This window comes from Salvelinus alpinus, chromosome 5, assembly GCF_045679555.1.
Source record: "Salvelinus alpinus chromosome 5, SLU_Salpinus.1, whole genome shotgun sequence".
In the NCBI taxonomy this organism is placed as follows: Eukaryota; Metazoa; Chordata; class Actinopteri; order Salmoniformes; family Salmonidae; genus Salvelinus; species Salvelinus alpinus.
The window spans coordinates 57,228,195-57,252,132 of NC_092090.1; the positions used below are offsets into that span (position 1 = coordinate 57,228,195).

At 40.9% G+C, this 23,938-nt stretch overlaps 1 protein-coding gene across 1 annotated transcript; it reads left to right on the plus strand.

The window, feature by feature from the left end:
- Positions 1–7,744: 7,744 nt before the first annotated feature.
- Positions 7,745–23,938, plus strand: LOC139576370 (histone H2A.V). The gene is made up of 5 exons (XM_071402415.1): positions 7,745–7,860; positions 9,373–9,450; positions 21,901–22,014; positions 22,136–22,265; positions 22,451–23,938. The coding sequence occupies exons 1-5, from the start codon at positions 7,858–7,860 to the stop codon at positions 22,510–22,512; spliced, it is 387 nt and encodes a 128-aa protein (XP_071258516.1). The 5' UTR covers positions 7,745–7,857; the 3' UTR covers positions 22,513–23,938.

Consider the following 23,938-nt stretch of genomic DNA (forward strand, 5'->3'; position numbering starts at 1 on the left):
ATCTTCAAAGTGGTAGGCAAAAATCTATTTTAAATCCAGCTTGTAAGGCAACAAAATAGGAAAAATGCCAAGGGAGGAATACTTTTGCAAGACACTATAGCTAGCTAACATACCGGTGCATTCTGCTGTAATGCTATGCGGTTCGTAAGGATAGTGTAGCTAACAAATTGTCAGCCAACATAACGTGTTAGGTAACTTATTTGAAAAGTCATTACTTTATTACATTTCTTAAGATTTGGCATATTTTCCGCCATTTTCTTCAAATCTGAAAACGTGAAGCCACGCCCATTTTCTGTTTGAATTGTATTATGGGCCCTAAAAGCACAGAAATGGTGTCCTCTGCTTGTATACTTCATATTTTGGTGAATGTAACTATATCCATACTATTGTCCACCCCTCCTTTTGTGGCATTGTAATCCATTGTGATTTCATTTTTTTTTATGTTGCTGGCCACAGATTCTCCCATTCCTATGCAGCGTTCTCATGAGTACCACATTTTTGCCTTTCTTTGGCACGTAGGACACTAGGGACGTGTCAGCTGTGAACACAAACTTAGAGGAATTGATAGGCCTGTTCCGTGTATTCAACAGCTGAGTTGGGAGCTCTGGGTTGTTTTTTCGTTCTGTTCCTACCGTCGTCAGCTTCCTCTTGAGGAGCTCCTGCCCCAGCTTGTGAGAAGTAAAAAAGTTATTGCATGTGATGTTGTGGCCACGGAGTCCTTATGTCACGTCCAGGACAACCCGCATTCGTTGGTTCTTCTCAGGGGCTTCTCCATCTGGCTTCCTTGTATACACTTGCAAGTTCCACGTATATGATGAAGCAGCATCACAGGCAGCCCCGATCTTGATTCCATAATTTGCAGGTTTAGACGATATGTACTGCCTGAAGTGGCAGTGGCCCCTAAATGGCATAAGCTGCTAATCAACAGTAACGTTGGGCCCAGGGTTGTAAAACGGGAAGGCGGTTCATCCACTTGTCCCACACTGACCTGATTGCAGCTAGCTTGTCTCTCTGCCGCCGAGCTGGTCTGGTGTCTCGGTTATCGAAGCGGATAATCCTGGAAATAATGTGGAAGTTTTCCAGAGACATTGTTGCACATAAAAGTTCTCTGCCAGTTTCTGCATCCCAAAGGGATTCTGTGGATTCACCATTGGATCTGAAAATACCAGCAAGGATAAGAACCCCAAAGTATGCATGTAAATGTGTTTGGTCCATCTCCTTCCATCTCTCTCCAAAAACATGCCTTCCCTCCAATTAGTGCAGTCCAGAATGATTTTCTCAATGGTTTCTGGGATGAACAGTTCAAAAGAACACTTGATGTCCTGCACATGATTAACAGCCATCTGCGTCAGCCCAGGTTGCATTCTCATCACATTGGCAGCCATGTGAGGTGGCTCATTCCTTGGGCAATAAAACCATTCAATTTCACATTTTTTTTACATCCATATTGCTCCTCCTCCAGGCTGCTGATGCTGGGGATGGACTAGGGTCAATCTCACCCTCTTCTTCCAACTCACTGTCAGAATCCGAATTGACAGAGACATGATCCTCATATTCGGGAAAATTCTTAATCTTCCAAAGTGGAAGATGCTCCTTCCACACTAGCTTCTCTCTCTGAAAAAAATATTTTTAAGGCCCTCTGAGCAGAGATTATTTTTGCCAAACTAATTGATTGTGGTAAGTAGCCACACATGCAAAGCTATTTATTTGTTGTGTCCCTCCCCCAACTTGCACCTTGCTGGGGTAGAGTGTGGGAAAATACAGATTTAAAAAAAGTTTGTTTTTACAATGTATCGAAATAACGTATTGTAATAACATTATGCAGGTTCCCACAAGACATTATGTAGTTTCACACACTACAAAGGGTAAAGAGTGCGAGAAAAGCAGGATACAGGCAGACAGGCAGGGAGACAGTCAGGTTCTTGGTGCTATGTTGAAACAGCAGGCCCGGGGAAGAGGAAGACAGTGAAGGCACACAGCAAACCTTTTTGTTACATTTTTACTTCTTTTCACCTACACACACACTTTTCCACACTTTTATTACCCTACGGTTAGTGAGGTTCGTATGAGTATTCGAACACAGCTTTGGACAAAAAAAAGGTCTAAGAATGCCTCAAGACACAGTAAGTGTTATGTACCTATTTAGTTTTGTGTGTTTGTTTACGCATGTAAAGTGTAACCATTTTCTCTATATAGATAGCATATGCCAGTCCTGGCTGCCTCATGTTAATTGTATATTATTGTCATGAAACATCACAGCGGAGGATATTGATCTTACTGGAACAGGTGACCATATTGCAGCTAATGGTGGGGGTGCGTATCGCCCTTAAAAGAGCTTTACCCTGGGGCATCTGACCCTAAAACAGGGTTTCCCAACCCTCTCCACCGGCTCCCCCAGATTCTTCACTTTTTTTTTTAACCCTAAACTGCCACACTTGATTTAATTAGTCAAAGGCTTGATCATTAGCTAACTAATTGAACCATGTGAGCCAGTTAAGGGTTAAAATAAATTGTGAGATGTCTGGAGGGGCCTGAGGAGAGGTTTGGAAAACCCTCCCCTAAAGGAACCCCAAGGGAGATGCCAAGAGCAAGATCTCCCTTTGGCGATCATTACACTACTGCCTCGGTCAGGATCGAGGGAAAGATGAACGGAGCAAGGTACAGAGATATCCTTGATGAAAACCTGCTCCAGAGCGCTCAGGAACTCAGACTGGGGTGAAGGTTCACCTTCCAACAGGACAACTACCCTTAGCACACATCCAAGACAATGCAGGAGTGGCTTTGGGACCAGTCTCTGATGTCCTTGAGTGGCCCAGCCAGAACCCGGACTTGAACCCGATCGAACATCTCTGGAGAGACCTGAAAATAGCTGTGCCGCCAGGCTCCAAATCCAACCTGACAGAGCTTGAGAGAATCTGCAGAGAAGAATGGGAGAAACTCTCCAAATACAGGTGTGCCAGGCTTGTAGTGTCATACCCAAGAAGACTTTAGGGTATAATCGCTGCCAAAGGTGCTTCAAAAAAGTAATGAGTAAAGGGTCTGAATACTTACGTAAATGTAATATATATATATATATATTTTTAAATACATTTTAAAAAATGTCTACAAACCTATTTTTGCTTTGTCATTATAGGGTATTGTGTTTAGATTGATGAGGACATTTTATTTTTATTTTTTATAAATGTTATAATAAAGCTGTAATGTAACAAAATATGGAAAAAGTCAAGCGGTCTGAATACTTTCCAAATGCACTGTATCTGTCATAGTGGATTCTCATTACTTCACCCAAAAAACGAATACCTTTAAGTTAAGTTGATTAATAAATATAACACCATTTTTATTTAATAGTTTCCATTACCAGTACCCATCCTGCTGCAGTAACAATGCTCCTGCACCTATCCCACAAGATACAGGTACAGTGTGCTAAAATGCCAAGCAAATGCCATGCCAACCTTAACATTTGTTATCACAGCCAAGATATTATTTTCATTAATATTTTCATGAATCTCCACGTACAGGAGCTGATGGGTAGCACCTCCTGCAATACCAACTTTTTAGTTATGCTATTTTCAATGTGTCTGTATTTACAGTCCAAATATATAGAACAATTTTTGGTGTCACAGTTTGGTTTTTAGTTTGTCTTTTGCTAATAGCTGTGCCACAGCAGTGTGGTTGCACCCTCAGTGCCCTAACAGTGATGAATGGCAAGCAGGTCATCCTGATTGGAATAAATGGTAAGTATTTGGTTTTTAAGGACTTCTAGTCACATGTTTTTAAAGAATGTAATTCATTACCTTCTAATAATTACTCCTGACTCAGGGCGCTACATCCTGTCACTTCCTGCTCTGAACTGCATCCGGGTGTCTGAGACATTGGACAGTGGGGGTGGACGAACTTGTAAAGAGTGGCTACTGGCCAGCCACCGTGACTCACCAGACCATCTTCACAGTGGACCTCTTCAAGTCCTTTGAAGACACGAAGGTGTTGGCCCCAGGATGCGCCCGTCAAGCCTTTGTGGAAATGCTTGACGGAAGAACAAAGCACTTTGGCAGGGTAAGTGAGTACATACTGTTAGGTTCTAAACAAACAGAGTAAAAACTCAAACGGATGACTAGGAAAAGCTCAAACCAAGTTTATTCCCCCAATGGGTCAAACAGCTGCAAAAGACAAAGACATGTTTCCACCAGCATAAGTATTTATACCATCCTATTAGGCGGAGTCAACTCCTTGCACATCTAGACATCAAATACAGCTCTGTTGCTAGGCAGAAACTTAAGTTGTGACTGTTCCTTCTCACTTCATCTGACCTCGGGCTGAATTCCTCACTCCGGTCTGAGGTACTGAGCAGGTTTTCATCAAGGATCTCTCTGTACCTTGCCGCTGAAAAACATCCCCACAACATGATCCTGCCACCACTGTGGGACTGCGAGTGCATACAGGGATGGTGCCAGGTTTCCTCCAGACGTGACTCTTGGCATTCAGGCCAAAGAGTTCAATCTTGGTTTCATCACACCAGAGACCAGATAATCTTGTTTCTCATGGTCTGAGTCTTTAGATGCCTTTTGGCAAACTCCAAGCGGGCTATTTTGTGCTATTATGTGCTTTTTACTGAGGAGTGGCTTCCATCTGGCCACTCTACCATAAAGGCCTGATTGGTGGAGTGCTGCAGAGATGGTTGTCCTTCTGGAAGGTTCTCCCATCTCCACAGAGGAACTCTGGAGCTCTGTCAGTGACCATCGGGTTCTTGGTCACCTCCCCGACCCTTCTGCCCCAATTGCTCAGTTTGTCCGGGTGGCCAGCTCTAGGAAGAGTCTTGGTAATTCCAAACTTCTTCAATTTAAGAATGATAGAGGCCACTGTGTTCTTGGGGACTTTCAATCATGCAGACATTTTTTGGTACCCTTCCCTAGATCTGTGCCTCGACACAATTCTCTCTCGGAGCTCTATTGACAATTCCTTCGACCTCATGGCTTGGTTTTTGCTCTGACATGCACTGTCAACTGTGGGACCTTATATAGACAGGTGTGTGCCTTTCCAAATCCTGTCCAATCAATTGAATTTACCACAGGTGGACTCCAATCAAGTTGTAGAAACATCTCAAGGATGATCAATGGAAACAGGATGCACCTGAACTCAATTTCGAGTCTCATAGCAAAGGGTCTTAATACTTATGTAAATAAGGTATTTCTGTTTTTAAATTTGCAATCATTTCTAAAAATCTGATTTCACTATGTCGTTATGGGGTATTGTGTGTAGATTAATGAGGGGGAAAAAATGTGAAATCCATTTTAGAATCAAGCTGTAATGTAACAAAATGTGGAAAAAGTCAAGGGGTCTGAATACTTTACGAATTCACTGTAGGCCAACCCACTTGGGAGCCAGGTCCACCCACTGGGAAGCCAGGCCAAGCCAATCGGAAATAGTTTTTCCCCACAAAAGGCCTTTATTACAGACAGAAATACTCCACAGCACCCCACTCCCCCTCCTTAAACAATCCCGCAGGCGAAGAAGCCGGATGTAGAGGTCCTGGGCTGGCGTGGTAACACATGGTCTGTGGTTGTGAGGCCGGCTGGATGTACTGCCAAATTCTCTAAAACGACGTTGGCGGCGGCTTATGGTAGAGAAATAAACATTAAATTCTCTGGCAACAGCTCTGGTAGACATTCCTGCAGTCAACATGCCAATTGCACGCTCCTTTAAAATCTTGAGACATCTGTGGCATTGTGTTGTGACAAAACTGCACATTTTAGAGTGGCCTTTTATTGCCCCCCAGCACAAGGTGCACCTGTGTAGTGATCATGCTATTTTATCAGCTTCGTGATATGCCACATCTGTCAGGTGGATGGATTATCTCAGCAAAGGATACATTTTCACTGACAGGGATGTAAACACATTTGTGCACAAACATTTTGAGAGAAATAAGCTTTTTGTGCATATGCAAAAATTCTGGGATATTTTATTTCAGCTCATGAAACATGGGACCAACACTTTACATGTTGCGTTTATATTCATGTTCAGTATAGATTTTCTACTACTAGATTTCTCTTACAATAAATTGTGCCCTCCTAATTCTATGAAATCAAAGAAAGTAATTGAAGGGTGGTATGCATCCCACTGCTGGCTTGCTTCTGAAGCTAAGCAGGGTTGGTCCCTAGATGGGAGACCAGATGCTGCTGGAAGTGGTGTTGGAGGGCCAGTAGAAGGCACTCTTTCCTCTGGTATAAAAAAAATATCCCAATTCTCCAGGGCAGTGATTAGGGGTCTGTCTTTCGGATGGGAGGTTAAATGGGTGTCCTGAATCTGTGTCCTGGCTAAATCCACAATTTGACCATCATGGTGACTTAATCATCCCCAGTTTACAATTGGCTCATTCAGCTCCTGTAACTATTCCTCAGGTCGTTGCTATAAATGAGAATGTGTTCTCAGTCAATTTACCTGGTAAAAAAAACAGCTACATTTGAAATGTGTTGGAAAACCTGGTCTGTTTTAAAATATGATACTCAGCTAAACTAGCATATACTGCTGAGTATTGAGTTAATTGTGTACTAATTAGATACCAATTTATTTTGTGAGGCAAATGAATATTTTAGGTCACGCAGTTAGTTTGCAACTTTGCATCTATGCTAGGCAGCTGATAGTGGTCGCTAGATCTGCACTATGGTCTAGGATTGATGTGCCCAGTAATACACGTGTCCACCGTGAACCAGCTTGTACACAAGGCTGCAAAGGCGTCATTTCCCTCCTTAACTAGCTTTAATGGCGGGCCTTAGAAAAAAACCTGGGAAAATGTGTACTGTCTTAATAAAACACAATTTTCCACCACCATTTTAGGACAATTTAGGATGTTATACAACCTTGGCTGAACGCTATGTGCAACATAAATTGTCCGAAAATGTATAACTAAACCAAGACAGACTACAAACTGTCCTTTCAAATGGAAACAAATGAGTCAAAGTGAGCAGAACCAAGCTCGAGCTAGCGAGATCTTATTTGCGCGTTTTAGCAACATCTGCATATTTCCCTTAGGGAAGGCCTACTCTGTGAAATGTACCTGTGCAATAACTCAATTCGCCTTTGCACTCCTTCTAATGCAATTTTTAAAACAATTTTCAAAGGGTAAGGTCTACAAAACGTAGTTTACTACGTATAGCATATTCTAGTTTGGGATACAGAAAACTGTATTGAGATCAAATGTTTCATAGATGAGAAAATGTGCAGAATTTCGTCTCAAATCCATCTTCTCTCACTAAGTGGAAACGCCAAGCGGTAGCTTCACTTTTATACATCCGTGAAATATTTGTCTCATTGTTCTGTCTGTGGTATACCGGCTGGGCACATCAATATAGATGCAGACAAAGATTTTTTATAACTAACCCATTGTTAGCTCATTGTTATAGCTGTGGTGTAGCTACAGGTGGTCTAACGCACGCTATCGGCTGCCTAGGCTACATATATGCATGCATTATCAAAGACGAGTTGTGTATGCAATCTCCAGTTATGCACATGCACGTAGTATATTTCAAAATTGTATTAGTCAAGCAAGTGAATAATATTGAGCGTCAATTTTTTTTAAAGCATACATTCTGAGTGAATTTTTCTAGCTACAGCGAACCCGCCTACTTGTTGGTCTCGTGCGCAAAGAAAGAAACGCCGATTTGAGTGGGGGGGGTAGAAATCTGTAGAAGCAGCGCTGTGATTGGTCAGAAAAAAATATTAAAATAAACAACAGGAATTCCCATTGGTCAACGTCCATTCGCAAGGAGTCCTGGGTATAGTATTGTTAAGGGCTTAATTTTTTATCTTGGTCTTGAACCGAAATTGTTTCCGATCTCCTCAGTTCCACAACCAAATAACGAAATGGTATGTGTTTATTATATGTAGCGATACTTTTATTAACTACAGATTCGTATAGAATTTAAAATAAGTTTATGCTTTAATTGTACATTCGCTAGCATTACGTGCTACTTCTTCAAATTGACTGAAAAGCAACGCTAAACTAGCGTTTACCAGCTAAGCTAGCAAGTTCGCGTTCCTAGCTACTAACCTTACTTTTTAACTTTATTTTATGTTTGGTAATTGCTGGTGTTATATTTCCCACATGAATTATATCTTCTGCTATTTCCGCATGCAAATCATGTGGTTGATCAAGTAGGCTACTAACGCTAACTAATTTAGCTAACGTTAGCCTAGCTATTTTTTTCGAGTTGGCTGGTCTGGTTGCTCCGCGGCAGTTCTGTATCATGTCAATATTGCAATATCTGTCGGTTATCTAACTAGATACTAATACTTAGCCTTCTAGCATTGCTGTGAATTTCAGCAAATGGCTAATTCAATGCGTTTATGAGACGTTCCACTTTGCAATAGTGTTATTTATCTTAGTTAGCGTTCTCATTTGATGCCAGCTGAGTTGTTGCTTGTCAAGAATTGGCGGGAAACGTAAAACCAAAATGGGGTGATTCGCCTGGCTTTCTAGCTAACCATCTTCATAATTAGCTATTTATATATGGACATATGAATCAATCGTGAGTTGTTTTGTCTAGGTAACGTTAGCTATGTCAGCCAGGCAAGTGAAGATTGGTGACCTGGGACACAGTCAGGTTATTTGGGCTCCCTTTGGGTCCCAAGGATTAAGAAATACTGACATTTGATGACAAATGTTGACAGATGTGCAAAATAGCTGGGAAGAGATTATCGCTGTACGAATTCCATGGTAGATGGTGTAGGAATTGATGAACAGAACAAATTCAACTGTTTATCTATTTAAATTATTATTCAAAATTCTTGCCACCAACAATCATTAGATAATATATTATTAATCCCCAAATGTAGATTGTTTCTTATCACATGTTGAGGAATGGCTGATAAACTCATTTAAAATGAACCCTACAAATAGCAGTGTTGGGCTATTTGGAAAGCATAGTCAGTCAACGATATAATAATACTCATAGGAAAAGGTATCTTTAACTCGCACTGGATACTATGCGATTTTAAGGTTCGAAATGAATTTAACAGTTAAAGTAGACGGCACATGGAAATCAATAGGGTGCGCTACGGAGATAGGTGGGCTGGGATTAAAAAGCTCATGATTATTACTGGTAACACTAAGACATTTACGGTATACATGTGTATATAAAAAATAATCTTTGTTGTGAATGCTGTGTAAAATGTATGTGTCAAAATGGGTACTTTTTGTCTGAAGAGGTAATATGGGCCAATAAAATAGTGGTGGGTCAATTAACGAGTTGGGGGATTTGTCTGGTCATTTGGGGAAGGGGTACTTGACTAGAAACCATGTGATTTGCATGCATTATTTTAAAAGTTCCATTTTACTGGCTAATCTTGTAATACTGTGTCTTGTACCATCTATTCCAGGCTGGTGGTAAGGCAGGGAAAGACAGTGGCAAAGCCAAGGCGAAAGCGGTGTCGCGCTCCCAGAGAGCTGGACTGCAGGTAAGATTTGAATACCACTACAGACACCTTTATATACTGAACAAAAATATAAACGTAACTTTGAAGTGTTGGTTTCGTTAGCTGAGAAATTTATCCTGACATGTTCTGTATGCACAAAGCTTATTTCTCTCATTCTGTGTACAAATGTTTACTTCCCTGTTGACAAGCCTTTCTCCTTTGCCACGATAATCCACCCACCTGACAGGTGTGGCATATCAAGAAGCTGATTAAATGTCATGATCATTACACAGGTGCATCTTATGTTGGGGACAATAAAAGGCCACTCTCTAAAATGTGCAGTTTTGTCACACAATGCCACATGTCTCAAGTTGAGGGAGTGCGCAATTGGCATGCTGACTGCAGGTATGTCCATCAGAGCTGTTGCCAAAGACTTGAATGTAGATTTCTCTGGTGGACTTTCTAGCAGTCAGCGTGCCAGTTGCACGCTCCCTTAAAATCTTGACACATCTGTGGCATTTTGTGGCAAATCCACATTTGAGTGGCCTTTTATTGTCCCCGTGCTGTTTCATCAGCTTCTTGAAATGTCACACCTGTCAGGTGGCTGGATTATCTTGGCAAAGGAGAAATCCTCACTAACAGGGATGTAAACATTTTTGCACAGAATTTGAGAGCAATTACCTTTTCATGCGTATGGAACACTTCTGGGATATTTTATTCAGCTTGTGAAACATGGGACCAGTGCTTAATTTGAGCTGGAGCCTGCTGGAACAGGATCTGGCACCTCTCAGTTTGGGGCTGTATTGTTCCGGAATATATTTGGCCGGATCTGGAACCTCTCGTTGCATGAAGAATAATTTTCACTTTTTCCAATATGTCAATTCTAACAAAAGCTATCAAAGTTAATTTGAGTTGCCTCTGTTAATTATTCCCCCACACACACAAAAATCACTTGAGAAAGTTTATTTATTTTCTTCAGGCTGGGCCTAATATTCTAAAAGTTTATTTGGGTTGATTTGCGCAAAATTGTGACTTATGTTTGAGACCAACGTGTGGCTGTGTGAAGCACGCCTATTATGTTTCCTAACTAGAATGAAATTCACTTTCTATGATCTCTCTACTTTGCTAGATGTGAGCCTGCAACTCATCTCTTTAGCGTTGCTTGTCATTTATTTCCTTAGAATCATAGCCATGTGATGGGTTCTGAACGAACTGCAGCACCCCTAATAATTGTAAACACATTTGCCAAAGTTATAGAATTACTGCTGTCTGTTCAGAAATTAAATAATTCAGATTAGCCTACTACACCATCCAGCCAGGCTTTGGGAATAGCCCAGCCGGATTGTAGCCCAATAACAAGGAATAGGCTACAGTCAGCAATGTGCGGCACATCTGTCAGTGAAAAAATCATGCGGACAACAGCCCATTCGCAAGATTTCAAATACAATTAAGGGAAAACGCGTTGTAAAGCAAATGGCTCCTGCTGAAAAGGGAAGAGTATGTAGGCTACCAAAATATTTGATTAACTTCCAAATATTGTTTTACGAGAGGCTTTTGGCATGGGCGCTTTGACAATCACCAACGAGTGAGCTGCCCATTGGGTGATCCTAAAAAATGGTTTACAGTTTCATTTCCCCCTTTTATTGTAGCCTACGGTATGTCTCCATACACGTAGGCTATTGATGGAATCAAGACAAGGTAGTTTTTATTGATCTTTTTGTCAGTGTCAAAGTACCCTGCCATTCCGATCATTTGTGCGGTATTAAAAAAGATTCTGCCAAAGTCTCCAGTCGTGTAAAATGACGTAGAATTCCATGAAATGCGTTTATAAAAGGCCACATTTTTTCTGGACCCTAGGCTACTAAAAACACTCCCATTTGTGCCACATCTGTATGTCCCTCTACTGATCTATACCATGACGAAAATGTGACAATATGCATGCAATGCTTTATTATAAAGCTGATAAACATTTCACTCCCCAGGTCACCCTCCCCTCATGCGCACTTTGGGCCAGCACCTCATGATTTTACAAATTAGGCACTGCTTAACACATTTCATATTTGTTTAAATTGACTGACTTCCTTTATGAACTATAACTCGGTAAAATCTTTGAAATTGTTGCCTTTTTATATTGTTCTCTCTGTGTACAGCGGATTGGGAAAGTATTTAGACTGACTTTATCCAAAATTGATAATTATTTTTCCTCATCAATCTACACCATACCCTATAATGACAAAGCGAAAACAGGTTTTTAGTCATGTTTGCCAATGTGAGATATATAATTTTTTTATGGAGTTCCTTATTTACTAGGGATGCACGATATATCGTAATCTGACGCATCGGCCCGATGTCAAAGCTGAGGTGCATACCTAATATAACGTAGGTAGATGCAACGAAAAATACAGTGCTAAACAGAACAAAAGCAGAAATGCTACACTTTCAACAATTTCACGTCGAGCAGTCATTTGAAACAGTAAGAATTTCAGTGAGACAACTCAAAGGCGAAATTCATTAACGCCAAGATAATGGATGTCATTGCACTTTACAATCAACTGTTCTGTCATGGATGATGTTGGCTTTCACCGACTGGTTGAGCACCTCGAGCCCCGGTACACACTACAAAGTAGGTGCTATTTTTCAGATGTTTCCCTACCGGAGTTGCACAATATTGTTGAAATGCACATCTATGGGCGTCACTGCTATTAGCTTCACGAGCCCCATGAGCATGCTGAGTCTGACAGCACAGTGGGTCGACAAAGATTTCGTACAGAGGAAAGTGGTATTGCATGCTCAAAGTGCTGGTTCTCATACCGCTGCTGCCATTTCTATAGCATTTGAGAACGTTTAACTGGAAACATGAACATATTCCTAACGCCATTCCAACAACTGACTCAAGAAATAAGCTAATCAACTGCGTCTGCAGCAGACGTGATACCCTCTGTCATGGCATTGAAACGCCTGCTCCACAAAACTGCTGAATAACTTAGACATGTACTCAAGGCTGTGAACAAGTGACTGGCGTTTTCTGAGCCTCTTTACTTTGTCGCCACCATGCTCGACGCTACGTACAAGGACCACTACTTCGATGCAGATAAGAAACGGGGTTTGCGTGAAATGTTACGTACACAGCTGGACAAGATGGAAATGGACGGTGTGCGCCGAGGACAGACTGCTTGACTTCAGGGGTGAAATGGTACGTGCGTTTTCGGTAAAGGGTCCACGGTGGGGTAGGCACGGTGAACTGAACAATACAGGAATCATATATTATAGCTAGGGGGGGTGTAGATATATCTATATGTCACATACATACTCAGCGAAAAAAGAAATGTCCTTTTTCAGGACCCTGTCTTTTCAAAGATAATTCTAAAATCCAAATATCTTCATTGTAAAGGGTTTAAACACTGTTTCCCAGGCCTGTTCAATAAACAATTAATGAACATGCACCTGTGGAACGGTCGTTAAGACACTAACAGCTTACAGACGGTAGGCAATTAAGGTCACCGTTATGACAACTTAAAGAGGCCTTTCTACTGACTCTGGAAAAACACCAAAAGAAAGATGCCCAGGGTCTCTGCTCATCTGTGTGAACGTGCCTTGGGCATGCTGCAAGGAGGCATGAGGACTGCAGATGTGGCAAGGGCAATAAATAGAAATGTCCGTACTGAGACGCTTATTAATAGGCTGACCACACCACTCGCGTTGCAAAATAAAGTTAGAAATCTGTCAATTATTGCACCCACACTGTTCGCGCGCCTCAACGAGTGTCTGCGTTGCCATGCGCTAAAATAGAACTCCTATTTCTGATGCAGATCGCGCTGCAAGTCCTGCCTCTCCCATCTCCTCATTGGTTTATAGAAGCAGGTACCCACGTGCCATCTCCTCATTGGTTATACCACGTGGGTGATTGAAAGATGAACTGTGTTGCCGGTCTTTGTAGTAATACTATGAAAGTTTAGATGCCAATCACCATGTAAGTTCAAAGACGAAAAAGCCTGGATGGAGGAGAGAGGACTAGAAACGATTCAGGTGACCGTTGTATGTGTGGATTAATTGGCGGAGTAGAGGACCTTGTGCATTTCAGGTATAATAACTCAACGTTTATCCCAGGACAAATTAGTTAGCAACAGCTAACTAGCTGAATTGCCATAAATGTTAAATGCTTTTCGACTTGTTCCCAAATTAATGTAATTGGTTCAGAGTTTGTTTTGATATCTTAAAACCTCTAACGAGTCACAAACCCGGATCCGGGATCCCCCCCATCAGAAAAGCTGACTAGCCTAAAGCCACAGGGATATCATATAATAAAATGTTCATGAAATCACAAGTCCAAGACACCAAATGAAAGATACACATCTTGTGAATCCAGCCATCGTTTCTGATTTTTAAAATGTTTTACAGGGAAGACACAATATGTATTTCTATTAGCTAACCACCATAGCAAAAGACACAACTTTTTTCCCCCACCATTTTTTCCTGCATAGGTAGCTATCACAAATTCGACCAAATAAAGATATAAATAGTCACTAACCAAGAAACAACTTCATCAGATGACAGTCTGATAACATTTATTGTATAGCATATGCAAATTTTTCGAACAAAACATATTTCAGGTATAAATCATAGTTTTATATTGCAGCCACCATCACAACTCTCACCAAAGCAACTAGAATAACTACAGAGAGCAACGTGAATTACCTAAATACTCATCATAAAACATTTATGAAAAATACACAGCGTACAGCAAATGAAAGACAAAGATCTTGTGAATCCAGCCAATATTTCAGATTTTTTTAAGTGTTTTACAGCAAACACAATTTAGCATTATATTAGCTTACTACAATAGCCAACCACACAGCAGCATTGATTCATGCACGTTAGCGATAGCGAATAAACCAGCAAAAGATATGACATTTTTCACTAACCTTCTCAAAACTTCATCAGATGACAGTCCTATAACATCATATTACACAATACATATATTGTTTGTTCGAAAATGTGCATATTTAGCGGCACAAATCGTGGTTATACAATGAGAATAGTAGCCAAGCTGCCAACAATGTCGGGAGAAATCTTGGGAGAGGCATCTAATCATAAATTTGACAAAAAAATACAGGTTGGACAGCAAATGAAAGATACATTAGTTCTTAATGCAACCGCTGTGTTAGATTTTTTTTAAATTAACGTTGCTACGACATACAGCGTGCGTTAACCTGTCTAGCCCCGGCGTTCCGCTAGCGGAACTCCTCCCACATTCCACTGAAAAGGCAGAGCGCGAAATTCAAAAAATATTTTTTTGAAATATTTAACTTTCACACATTAACAAGTCCAATACAGCAAATGAAAGATACACATCTTGTGAATCCAGTCAACATGTCCGATTTTTAAAAATGTTTTACAGCGAAAACACCACATATATTTATGTTAGCTCACCACCAAATACAAAAAAGGACAGACATTTTTCACAGCACAGGTAGCATGCACGAAACCAACCAAACTAACCAAGAACCAACCAAACTAACCAAGAAACAACGTCATCAGATGACAGTCCTATAACATGTTACACAATAAATCTATGTTTTGTTCGAAAAATGTGCATATTTGAGGTATAAATCAGTTTTACATTGCTGCTACCATCACAGCTACCGTCAGAAATAGCACCGAAGCAGCCAGAGTAATTATAGAGACCAACGTGAAATACCTAAATACTCATCATAAAACATTTCTGAAAAATACATGGTGTACAGCAAATTAAAGACAAACATCTTGTGAATCCAGCTAATATTTCCGATTTTTTAAAAGTGTTTTACAGCAAACACAATATAGCATTATATTAGCTTACTACAATAGCCTACCACACAACCGCATTCATTCATCAAGGCACGTTAGCGATAGCAATAGGCACGTTAGCGTTAGCGAATAAACCAGCAAAAGATATTAATTTTCACTAACCTTCATAAACCTTCCTCAGATGACAGTCCTATAACATCAGGTTATACATACACTTATGTTTTGTTCGAAAATGTGCATATTTAGAGCTGAAATCGGTGGTTATCCATTATGCTAACGTAGCATCTTTTTCCCAGAATGTGTGGATATTTCTATTAGACTCTCACCTATTCTGACCAAATAGCTATTCATAAACATTACAAAAAAATACATGTTGTATAGGAAACGATAGATCCATTAGTTCTTAACCTTTCACGAGCCTCTACCCCGGGTCCGGGATCACCCCCCACCCCCCCCACACACTGATTAGCATAGCTTCACAAGTAGATAGTAGCATCTAAATATCATTAAATCACAAGTCCAAGACACCAGATGAAAGATACAGATCTTGTGAATAAACCCATAATTTCTGTTTTTTAAAATGTTTTACAGGGAAGACACAATATGTAAATCTATTAGCTAACCACGTTAGCAAAAGACACCACTTTTTTTACTCCACCAGTTTTTTACTCCATCAGTAGCTATCACAAATTCGGCCAAATAAAGATATAAATAGCCACTAACCAAGAAAAAACCTCATCAGATGACAGTCTGATAACATATTTATGGTATAGGATAGGTTTTGTTAGAAAAAAGTGCATATTTCAGGTAGAAATCACAGTTTACAATTGCACCGACCATCACAACTCGACTAGAATTACTACAGAGAGCAACGTGTATGACCAATTTACTCATCATAAAACATTTCATAAAAATAGACAAAGCATAGCAATGGAAAGACCCAGATCTTGTGATTTCAGACAATATTTCAGATTTTCTAAGCGTTTTACAGCGAAAACACAATAAATCGATAAGTTAGCATACCACATGTGCAAACGTTACCAGAGCATCGATTCAAGCCAAAGAGAGCTATAACGTAATCATCGCCAAAATATATAAATTTTTTCACTAACCTTCTCAGAATTCTTCCGATGACACTCCTGTAACATCATTTTACAACATACATATAGAGTTTGTTCGAAAATGTGCATATTTAGCCATACAAAACCGTGGTTATACAATGAAAATAGTAGCAAATCAAGCCTCAAAATGTCGGACGTCATCTTTCAGAGTGATCTAGTTTAATCGAAAGCTAATCATATACTTGACTAAAAAATACAGGGTTGACAGGAATCGAAAGACAAATTAGTTCTTAATGCAACCGCTGATTTACATTTCTAAAATTATCCTTACTGTGCAATACAGGGTTCGCCAAGTGAAGCGATAACAAACAAAATGGCGGATTATGCGTTTAAAATATTTCGACAGAACAACGATTTATCATATTAAATATTTCTTACTATGAGGTGATTTTCCATCAGATTCTTGGGCAATGTATCCTTTCTTGGGTCTAATCTTCTTTTGGTCGATAGATGTCCTCTGTCCTTCGAAATGTCCACTAACATCGACCGAGACCCCGAAACGTGCCCAAAGCTTCAAAGTGCACGACAAAGAAATTCCTCAATCGCACTAAACGGATATAAATTGCTATAAAACGGTTCAAATTAACTACATTATGATGTTTTTAACAACTATAACGAGTAAAAACATGACCGGAGAAATATCACTGGCTAAACAACCATTTGGAAGGAGGCAAGTCCGATGTCCATCTTGCGTAAGACGCGCGAAGGGAAAGAACGGTACTTCCACGTTTTGTTGTTTTATAGTGGCTCTGATTGTGCAATCGACTCCATTCAAAGCGTGATGACGTACTGACACCCAGAGGAAGACGTAGGCAGTGTCGGTTTCTCCATAGCATTTACAGGCACCTTAAAACCGACCCCAGATCAGGGGTCAAAATTTCTGAAATCTGACTCCCTGTCAGGAAAAGTGCTGTAGAAGTAGTTCTGTACCACTCAGAGACAAAATTCCAACGGCTATAGAAACTAGAAAGTGTTTTCTATCCAATAATAACAATAATATGCATATTGTACGATCAAGAATTGAGCACGAGGCAGTTTAATTTGGAGACCAAAAAATGCTAATGCGGAACAGCACCCCCTATAGTTGCAAGAAGTTAATGCAATCGCAGTGTTAGAATTTTAAAAATATCTTCATTACGACATAAGGCTTAGGTTTTGGCGAGAGTGGCCAAAACCTGGGCGCAAAACTACTAGTACACAGTTCGACAGATATATGTAATAGCATCACAAAATGGGTCCTACTTTTGGTGATCTTCCATCAGAATGTTGTACAAGGGGTCCTTTGTCCAGAACCGTCTTTGTTTGGTATTAGAACGTCGTTTTTCCCTCTTGAATTAGCAAGCACACTGGCCAAGTGGCGCGAAGCTATCCTTCCTGAACATATGCAGACAAAGCAACACGCCTAACGTCCCGAAAAAAATTCAATAATCTAATAAAACTATATTGAAAAAACATACTTTACGATGATATTGTGACATGTATCAAATAAAATCAAAGCCGGAGATAGTATTCGCCTATAACGACAGCTTTTCAGAAGGCAATTACAGGTCCCTCCACGCGCCTTCCAGAAAACCGAAAATGGGGGACACGTCATTCCAAGAGGATTCATTCCATCTCAGACCAAGATAATCACCTCATTTCTCCTCTCACTTCCTCTTGACATCTAGGGGAAGGTGTATGACGTGCAAGTATATTCATACGTATCATGCCCATTTATAGGCAGGCCCTTGAACACAGCATCGATTTCAGACTTTCCACTTCCTGGTCAGAAAGTGTGCTGCCAAATGAGTTCTGTTTTACTCACAGACAAAATTCAAACGGTTTTAGAAACTAGAGAGTGTTTTCTATCCAATAGTAATAATAATATGCATATTGTACGAGCAAGAATTGAGTACGAGGCAGTTTAATTTGGGAATGAATTTTTACAAAGTGAAAACAGCGCTCCCATATTGACAAGAAGTTAACCTGCGTGTCGTGATCGCGTTTGGTGTAGGGGGACAAAATAAATTAATGCACAATGACACACGCGCGCAGCCGGTTTGTGTTCCGTGTAAGACAGTGCTACAGGGAGACAGGACAGACAGCTGATCGTCCTCGCAGTGGCAGATCACGTGTAACCATACCTGCACAGGATCGGTACATCCGAACATCACACCTGCGGGACAGGTATAGGATGGCAACAACTGCCCGAGTTACACCAGGAACGCACAATCACTCCATCAGTGCTCCCTGTCTGCAATAGGCTAGACTGAGGGCTTGTAAGGCCTGTTGTCTGGTGAGGACCTGCCTTACATCACCGACAACAACGTCGCCTTTTGGCACAAACCCACGTTCGCTGGACCAGACAGGACTGGCAAAAAGTGCTCTTCACTGACGAGTCGTGGTTTTGTCTCACCAGGGGTGATGGTTGGATTCGCGTTTATCGTCGAAGGAATGAACGTTACACCGAGGCCTGTACTCTGGAGCGGGATCAATTTGGAGGTGGAGGGTCCCTCATGAACAGATACTCACTTACTTTTAATTTTGATCCCCCCCCCCCCCCCCCTTGTTCAGGGACACATTATTCCATTTATGTTGGTCACATGTCTGTGACAGGTTTATGTCTCAGTTGATTCTTGCTATGTTCATACAAATATTTACACATGTTAAGTTTTCTGAAAATAGTTGACAGTGACGACGTTTCTTTTTTTGCCGAGTTTATATATCATTGCATAAATTAACGTAGGGAAAATATCCACATAGTATTAGTTGTCTTAAAAAAGGAAAAAGTTGTCTTGTAGCTGTGTGCGGCTCCGCTCATTGGTTATTTCGCTGCAGCGAGAACAGAGCTGAGACCGTCGTAGCAGCAATTAGCTTATGAAGGAATTAGCAGTTAGCTAAATGCAAAGGAGCAACATGGCACGCATTGGCGAACCAGGACTAGAAGACGCCCGAGATCATTCAGGTCTGGTAACATTTCGGCTTCCGTGTAAACTATAACAGGGATTGTCAACGAGTGGTGGATATAACTTCTACAACATGAAGGCTCTGATCATTGCTGATAGTCTATTCGAGTGGCAATACGAGTAACATGACTACTCATTTCTGCCAACATCACCCCAAAGTTCCAATTTGGTGAAAAAATGAAACGTCAACCACTTCTCCACACAGCCTTCAGGCAACAATATGCGGCTGACTCCCGTAGGGCATAAGAAATCAATGCAGCGATAGTTTAATTCATAGCGGCAGATGAGACCCTTCTCTATGGTAGAGAATGCGGGGTTCAGGAACATGTTTGAAGTGGTCGAGCCGTGCTTCACTATTCCTTCCCGGACACGTTTTGCCCAGACATTAATACCTGCCTTATACAAAGAACAACTTGCGAGCGAGTTGTCAAACGCGGTCTGTCACACTAACAGACAGTTGGACGTTGAGAGCTACCTTACTGTAACGGCTCATTTCATTACAGCAGATTGGAAGATAAAAAGCCATGTCCTTCAAACACCTCATACAGGGACGTGGACTGTAATTCCCCTGGATGCTGATCCACTTACATAGTGGAAGACCAAAGAGTTAATATACCCTCATGTAAGCAAGGCGCTACCTGGCTGTGCCTGGGACCTCTGTCCCTAGCAAGAGGGTATTCTCCACAGCAGCTGACATTGTCACAGCAAGCCGATCTGTGCTCACTGCAGGTAATGTGGATGGACTAATCTTCTTAAAGAAACTGAAATCTGATTAAAAAAAATTTAAGTAACCAGTCTCAAGTGGGCTTATTTTGTTTAAGGAAATGCTATGACTTATTTTTGATTATATGCTGCAGGACTATGCACTCTTGTTTTAAGTTCTGTTTTTAAATGACTTATTTCATGTTTTAAGGCAGGCACTTATTTTTTTCTTGTCCCTTTGTTTCCATATGCTCCTGGGAATTCAAGCTACCTATGTTTACTATTACAATAAATGGAAAATCTAAATACAAATTACATATTTCTCAGGCATTTATTTTGTCAATGTATCGACACCACTGTACTGTACCGAACCATGAGTTTTGTGAACCGTTTCACACCTAATTGACATGTATGATGAAATCCTGGTTAAGAATGAAACGACTGAACAATGAAACAGCATAGCAAGTGAAATAAATTGTTTTTTGATATGTAAATGTTTACTTTATGGCTGGTGTGTGTGTAACCTTTTATTTAACTAGGCAAGTCAGTTAAGAACAAATTCTTATTTACAATGATGGGCAAACCCAGACAGCGCTGGGCCAATTGTGCGCCACCCTATGGGACTCCCAATCACGGCCGGTTGTGATACAGCCTGGATTCAAAACATTTCTGCAGCGTTGAAGGTCCCCAAGAACACAATGGCCTCTATTCTTAAACGGAATACGTTTGGAACCACCAAGATGCTTCCTAGAGCTGGCTGCCTGGCCAAACTGAGCAATCGGGGGAGAAGGGCCTTGGTCAGGGAGGTGACCAAGAACCCAATGGTTACTCTGACAGTGCTCCAGAGTTCCTCTGTGGAGATGGGGGAACTTTCCAGAAGGAGAACCATCTCTGCAGCACTCCACCAATCAGGTCTTTATGGTAGTGGCCAGACGGAAGCCCCTCAGTAAAAGGCACATGACAGCCCGCTTGGAGTTTGCCTAAAGGACTGGCATACCATGAAACCAAGATTGAACTCTGGCCTGAATGCCAAGCCTCATGTCTGGTGGAAACCTGGCACCATCCCTACAGTAAAGCACAGTGGTGGCATCAGCATGCTGTGTGGATGTTTTTCAGCAGCAGGGTCTGGGAAACTAGTCAAGATCAAGGGAAAGATGAATGGAGCAAAGTTCAGAGATCCTTGATGAAAACCTGCTCAGGTTCACCTTTCAACAGGACAACGACCCTACGCACACAGCCAAGAGTGGCTTCAGGCAAGTCTCAATGTCCTTGAGTGACCCAGCCAGAGCCCAGACTTGAACCCAATCGAACATCTCTGGAGAAACCTGCAAATAGCTGTGCAGCGACGCTCCCCATCAAACCAGAGCTTGAGGATCTACAGGGAAGAATGAAGAAACTCTCAATACAGGTGTGCCAAGCTTGTGTTCTACCCAAGAAGATTTGAGGCTGTCAAAGGTGCTTCAACAAAGTACTAAGTAAAAGGTCTACGTATGTGATATTTCAGTGTTTTGTGTGCGTTTTTAATAACGTTTTTGCTTTGTTATTATGGTTCTAAATACTTTTCGAATGCACTGTATATGCACCTTGTCATTCATTATAATGCACCTTGATTTTCCGTGCTGTTATGCTCTTTTCAAAGCAAGAGGAGCAATTCTATTTAGCATGTTCCTGGTATTACAAAATAACTCTTCCATTCAACTGTTTTGCATTATTTATTTTTTCATGTTTCAGTGCTCTTGTAAGGCTATTACTAGAAACCACTCATTCCGCGCAGATCCGTGGTGTAGTGGCAACACTCCCTGGCAACTGTCCAACAGACGAGATTAAATCCCTATGTCTGCCCTTCTCAATGGTTCTCCCACTTGCTTGTCACCCCACCTAATATTGCTAATAAAAAGCCACTCACCCTCATTTTCCCCCTGGTTTCTTCCTTCCAGTTCCCAGTGGGTCGTATCCACAGGCACTTGAAGACTCGTACTACCAGCCATGGCCGTGTAGGAGCCACAGCGGCCGTGTACAGTGCTGCCATCCTCGAATACCTCACCGCTGAGGTGAGCCTAACACACCATCTGACACCAATACATTGTTGGATTAGACTGTCATGACAGCAATGTAATTTATCCATTTGTGGGATTGGAAAGAGGAGTTTAGGGTTTGCTGTTTTGTTTCCAGGTGCTGGAGTTGGCGGGCAACGCTTCCAAAGATCTGAAGGTGAAGCGCATCACTCCTCGCCACTTGCAGCTCGCTATCCGTGGAGACGAGGAGTTGGACTCCCTCATCAAGGCCACCATTGCTGGAGGAGGTGAGTTGAGGAGGCACACTGTTATTAGATCACTTGCTCTCACCGTTATACGAACAAACATCGCATATGCACCTGTTTTTGGATCATTTAATTTGTGTAGTACACATGGAGATTGTGTTAACGAAATACATTAATTTTGTAACATGCATACACTCAATCGTATTCTTGTTTGCTGCTTTTTCTAGGTGTGATCCCTCACATCCACAAGTCCTTGATCGGGAAGAAGGGTCAGCAGAAGACTGCATAGACAGACCATCTTGTTGACTGTGAAGGCTTGTATTCTGACTGGACTGTGTTCGGAGACGCTTGTATTCAGACTGACTTGACTGACCAGAACTTCACATTTGATATTTTATTATTAATGTTATAGCTAACAATGAGTGATTAAGGTTTTTTTCATTATTGTAATATTTCCCATAACAAGAAACTCTAAGACAAACACATTTCTATTAGGGCTGGGCGATTATGTTCTAAAAATCTGATTCCCCCCCCTTTTTTTCAAACTTATGGACGGTTCCTAAATGTAATTTAAAAAAGTTATTGTAAAGGTCATACACTGCATTTTAAAACAGTCAAGCAACAATCTAATTCGGGGCTTGAAAAATTATACCTAGGCTAAATATACGCCTTCCACAACACACTAATTATTTTATCATAGTAGTTTAACATGCTTTTTTGCAATCACTGATCTAGCTTTCAAGTTTATGAAAATTCTCTTTTCTTACAAATTTAACCAGAAACATGCATAATATACATTCACTAATAATTAACTTATTGTAGCAGGCATTATAGAAAATTAACACCGGTTTCAAGTACAAGCCCACGTGCTAGTAGGTAGCCAGCTAATCTTTCTATTTCAAGTTTTACTAACTTGGATCTATTTGCTAGCTAACCAGGCAGAACTGTGGAGTTATGAACACACCCTTCTGTCTCCAACGGTTTAAACAGCATGCTATCCTGTCTACTTTGTTCAGATTTTGAAATTAAGTGGCCTACTTAATCAGAACGAGACATTGCCAATCATTATTTTATCCTTATTGCAGATTTAAGACTAGACCGCTAGTATACGTCTTTGCTAAAATGCTGCTCGCTGTACTTGGTAGTGCAATGCTGCATGTGACAAACTGAGCATAAATCTTGTTAGTGTCTGCTCTGTGTGCAATTTCAGTAGTTCAGACAAAGGGTATCGTTAACTTCTCTAAAGTGTCCATATGATTTAAAAAAAATGATGGACCAAACCTTAATTGTCAGATCTGTCCAAAATGAGCCCAATGGTTTGAGCTTAGCTTGGATTTAAGCTTGTCACCTGCCTTCCCGTCTTTGGACAACTCCCATTTTTAGGGTGGAGACGTTCATCTTGTCATTATATACAGTTCTCTGGTGTTAGTGGGAAGGAGCTACTAAGTCAAGACCAAAAAGACATGAGAACAAGCAGACCATAACAGTCATAAAAATGAAAAATACAAACATTGATTCTTGCGATATAAGCATTTGGAATATCGCTCAAATTAATTAGATCGCTCAGCCCTAATTTGTATGCCATTTTAGATTGTTGGGCCGGACAGAGGAAATAATCATACCTTTGTCAGATTGTGACAGTTAAATTTGATTGGCAGGGCTTCATAAATGTTTTATACTGAAATGGAATTAAAACTCATTTTTATAAAAACGAA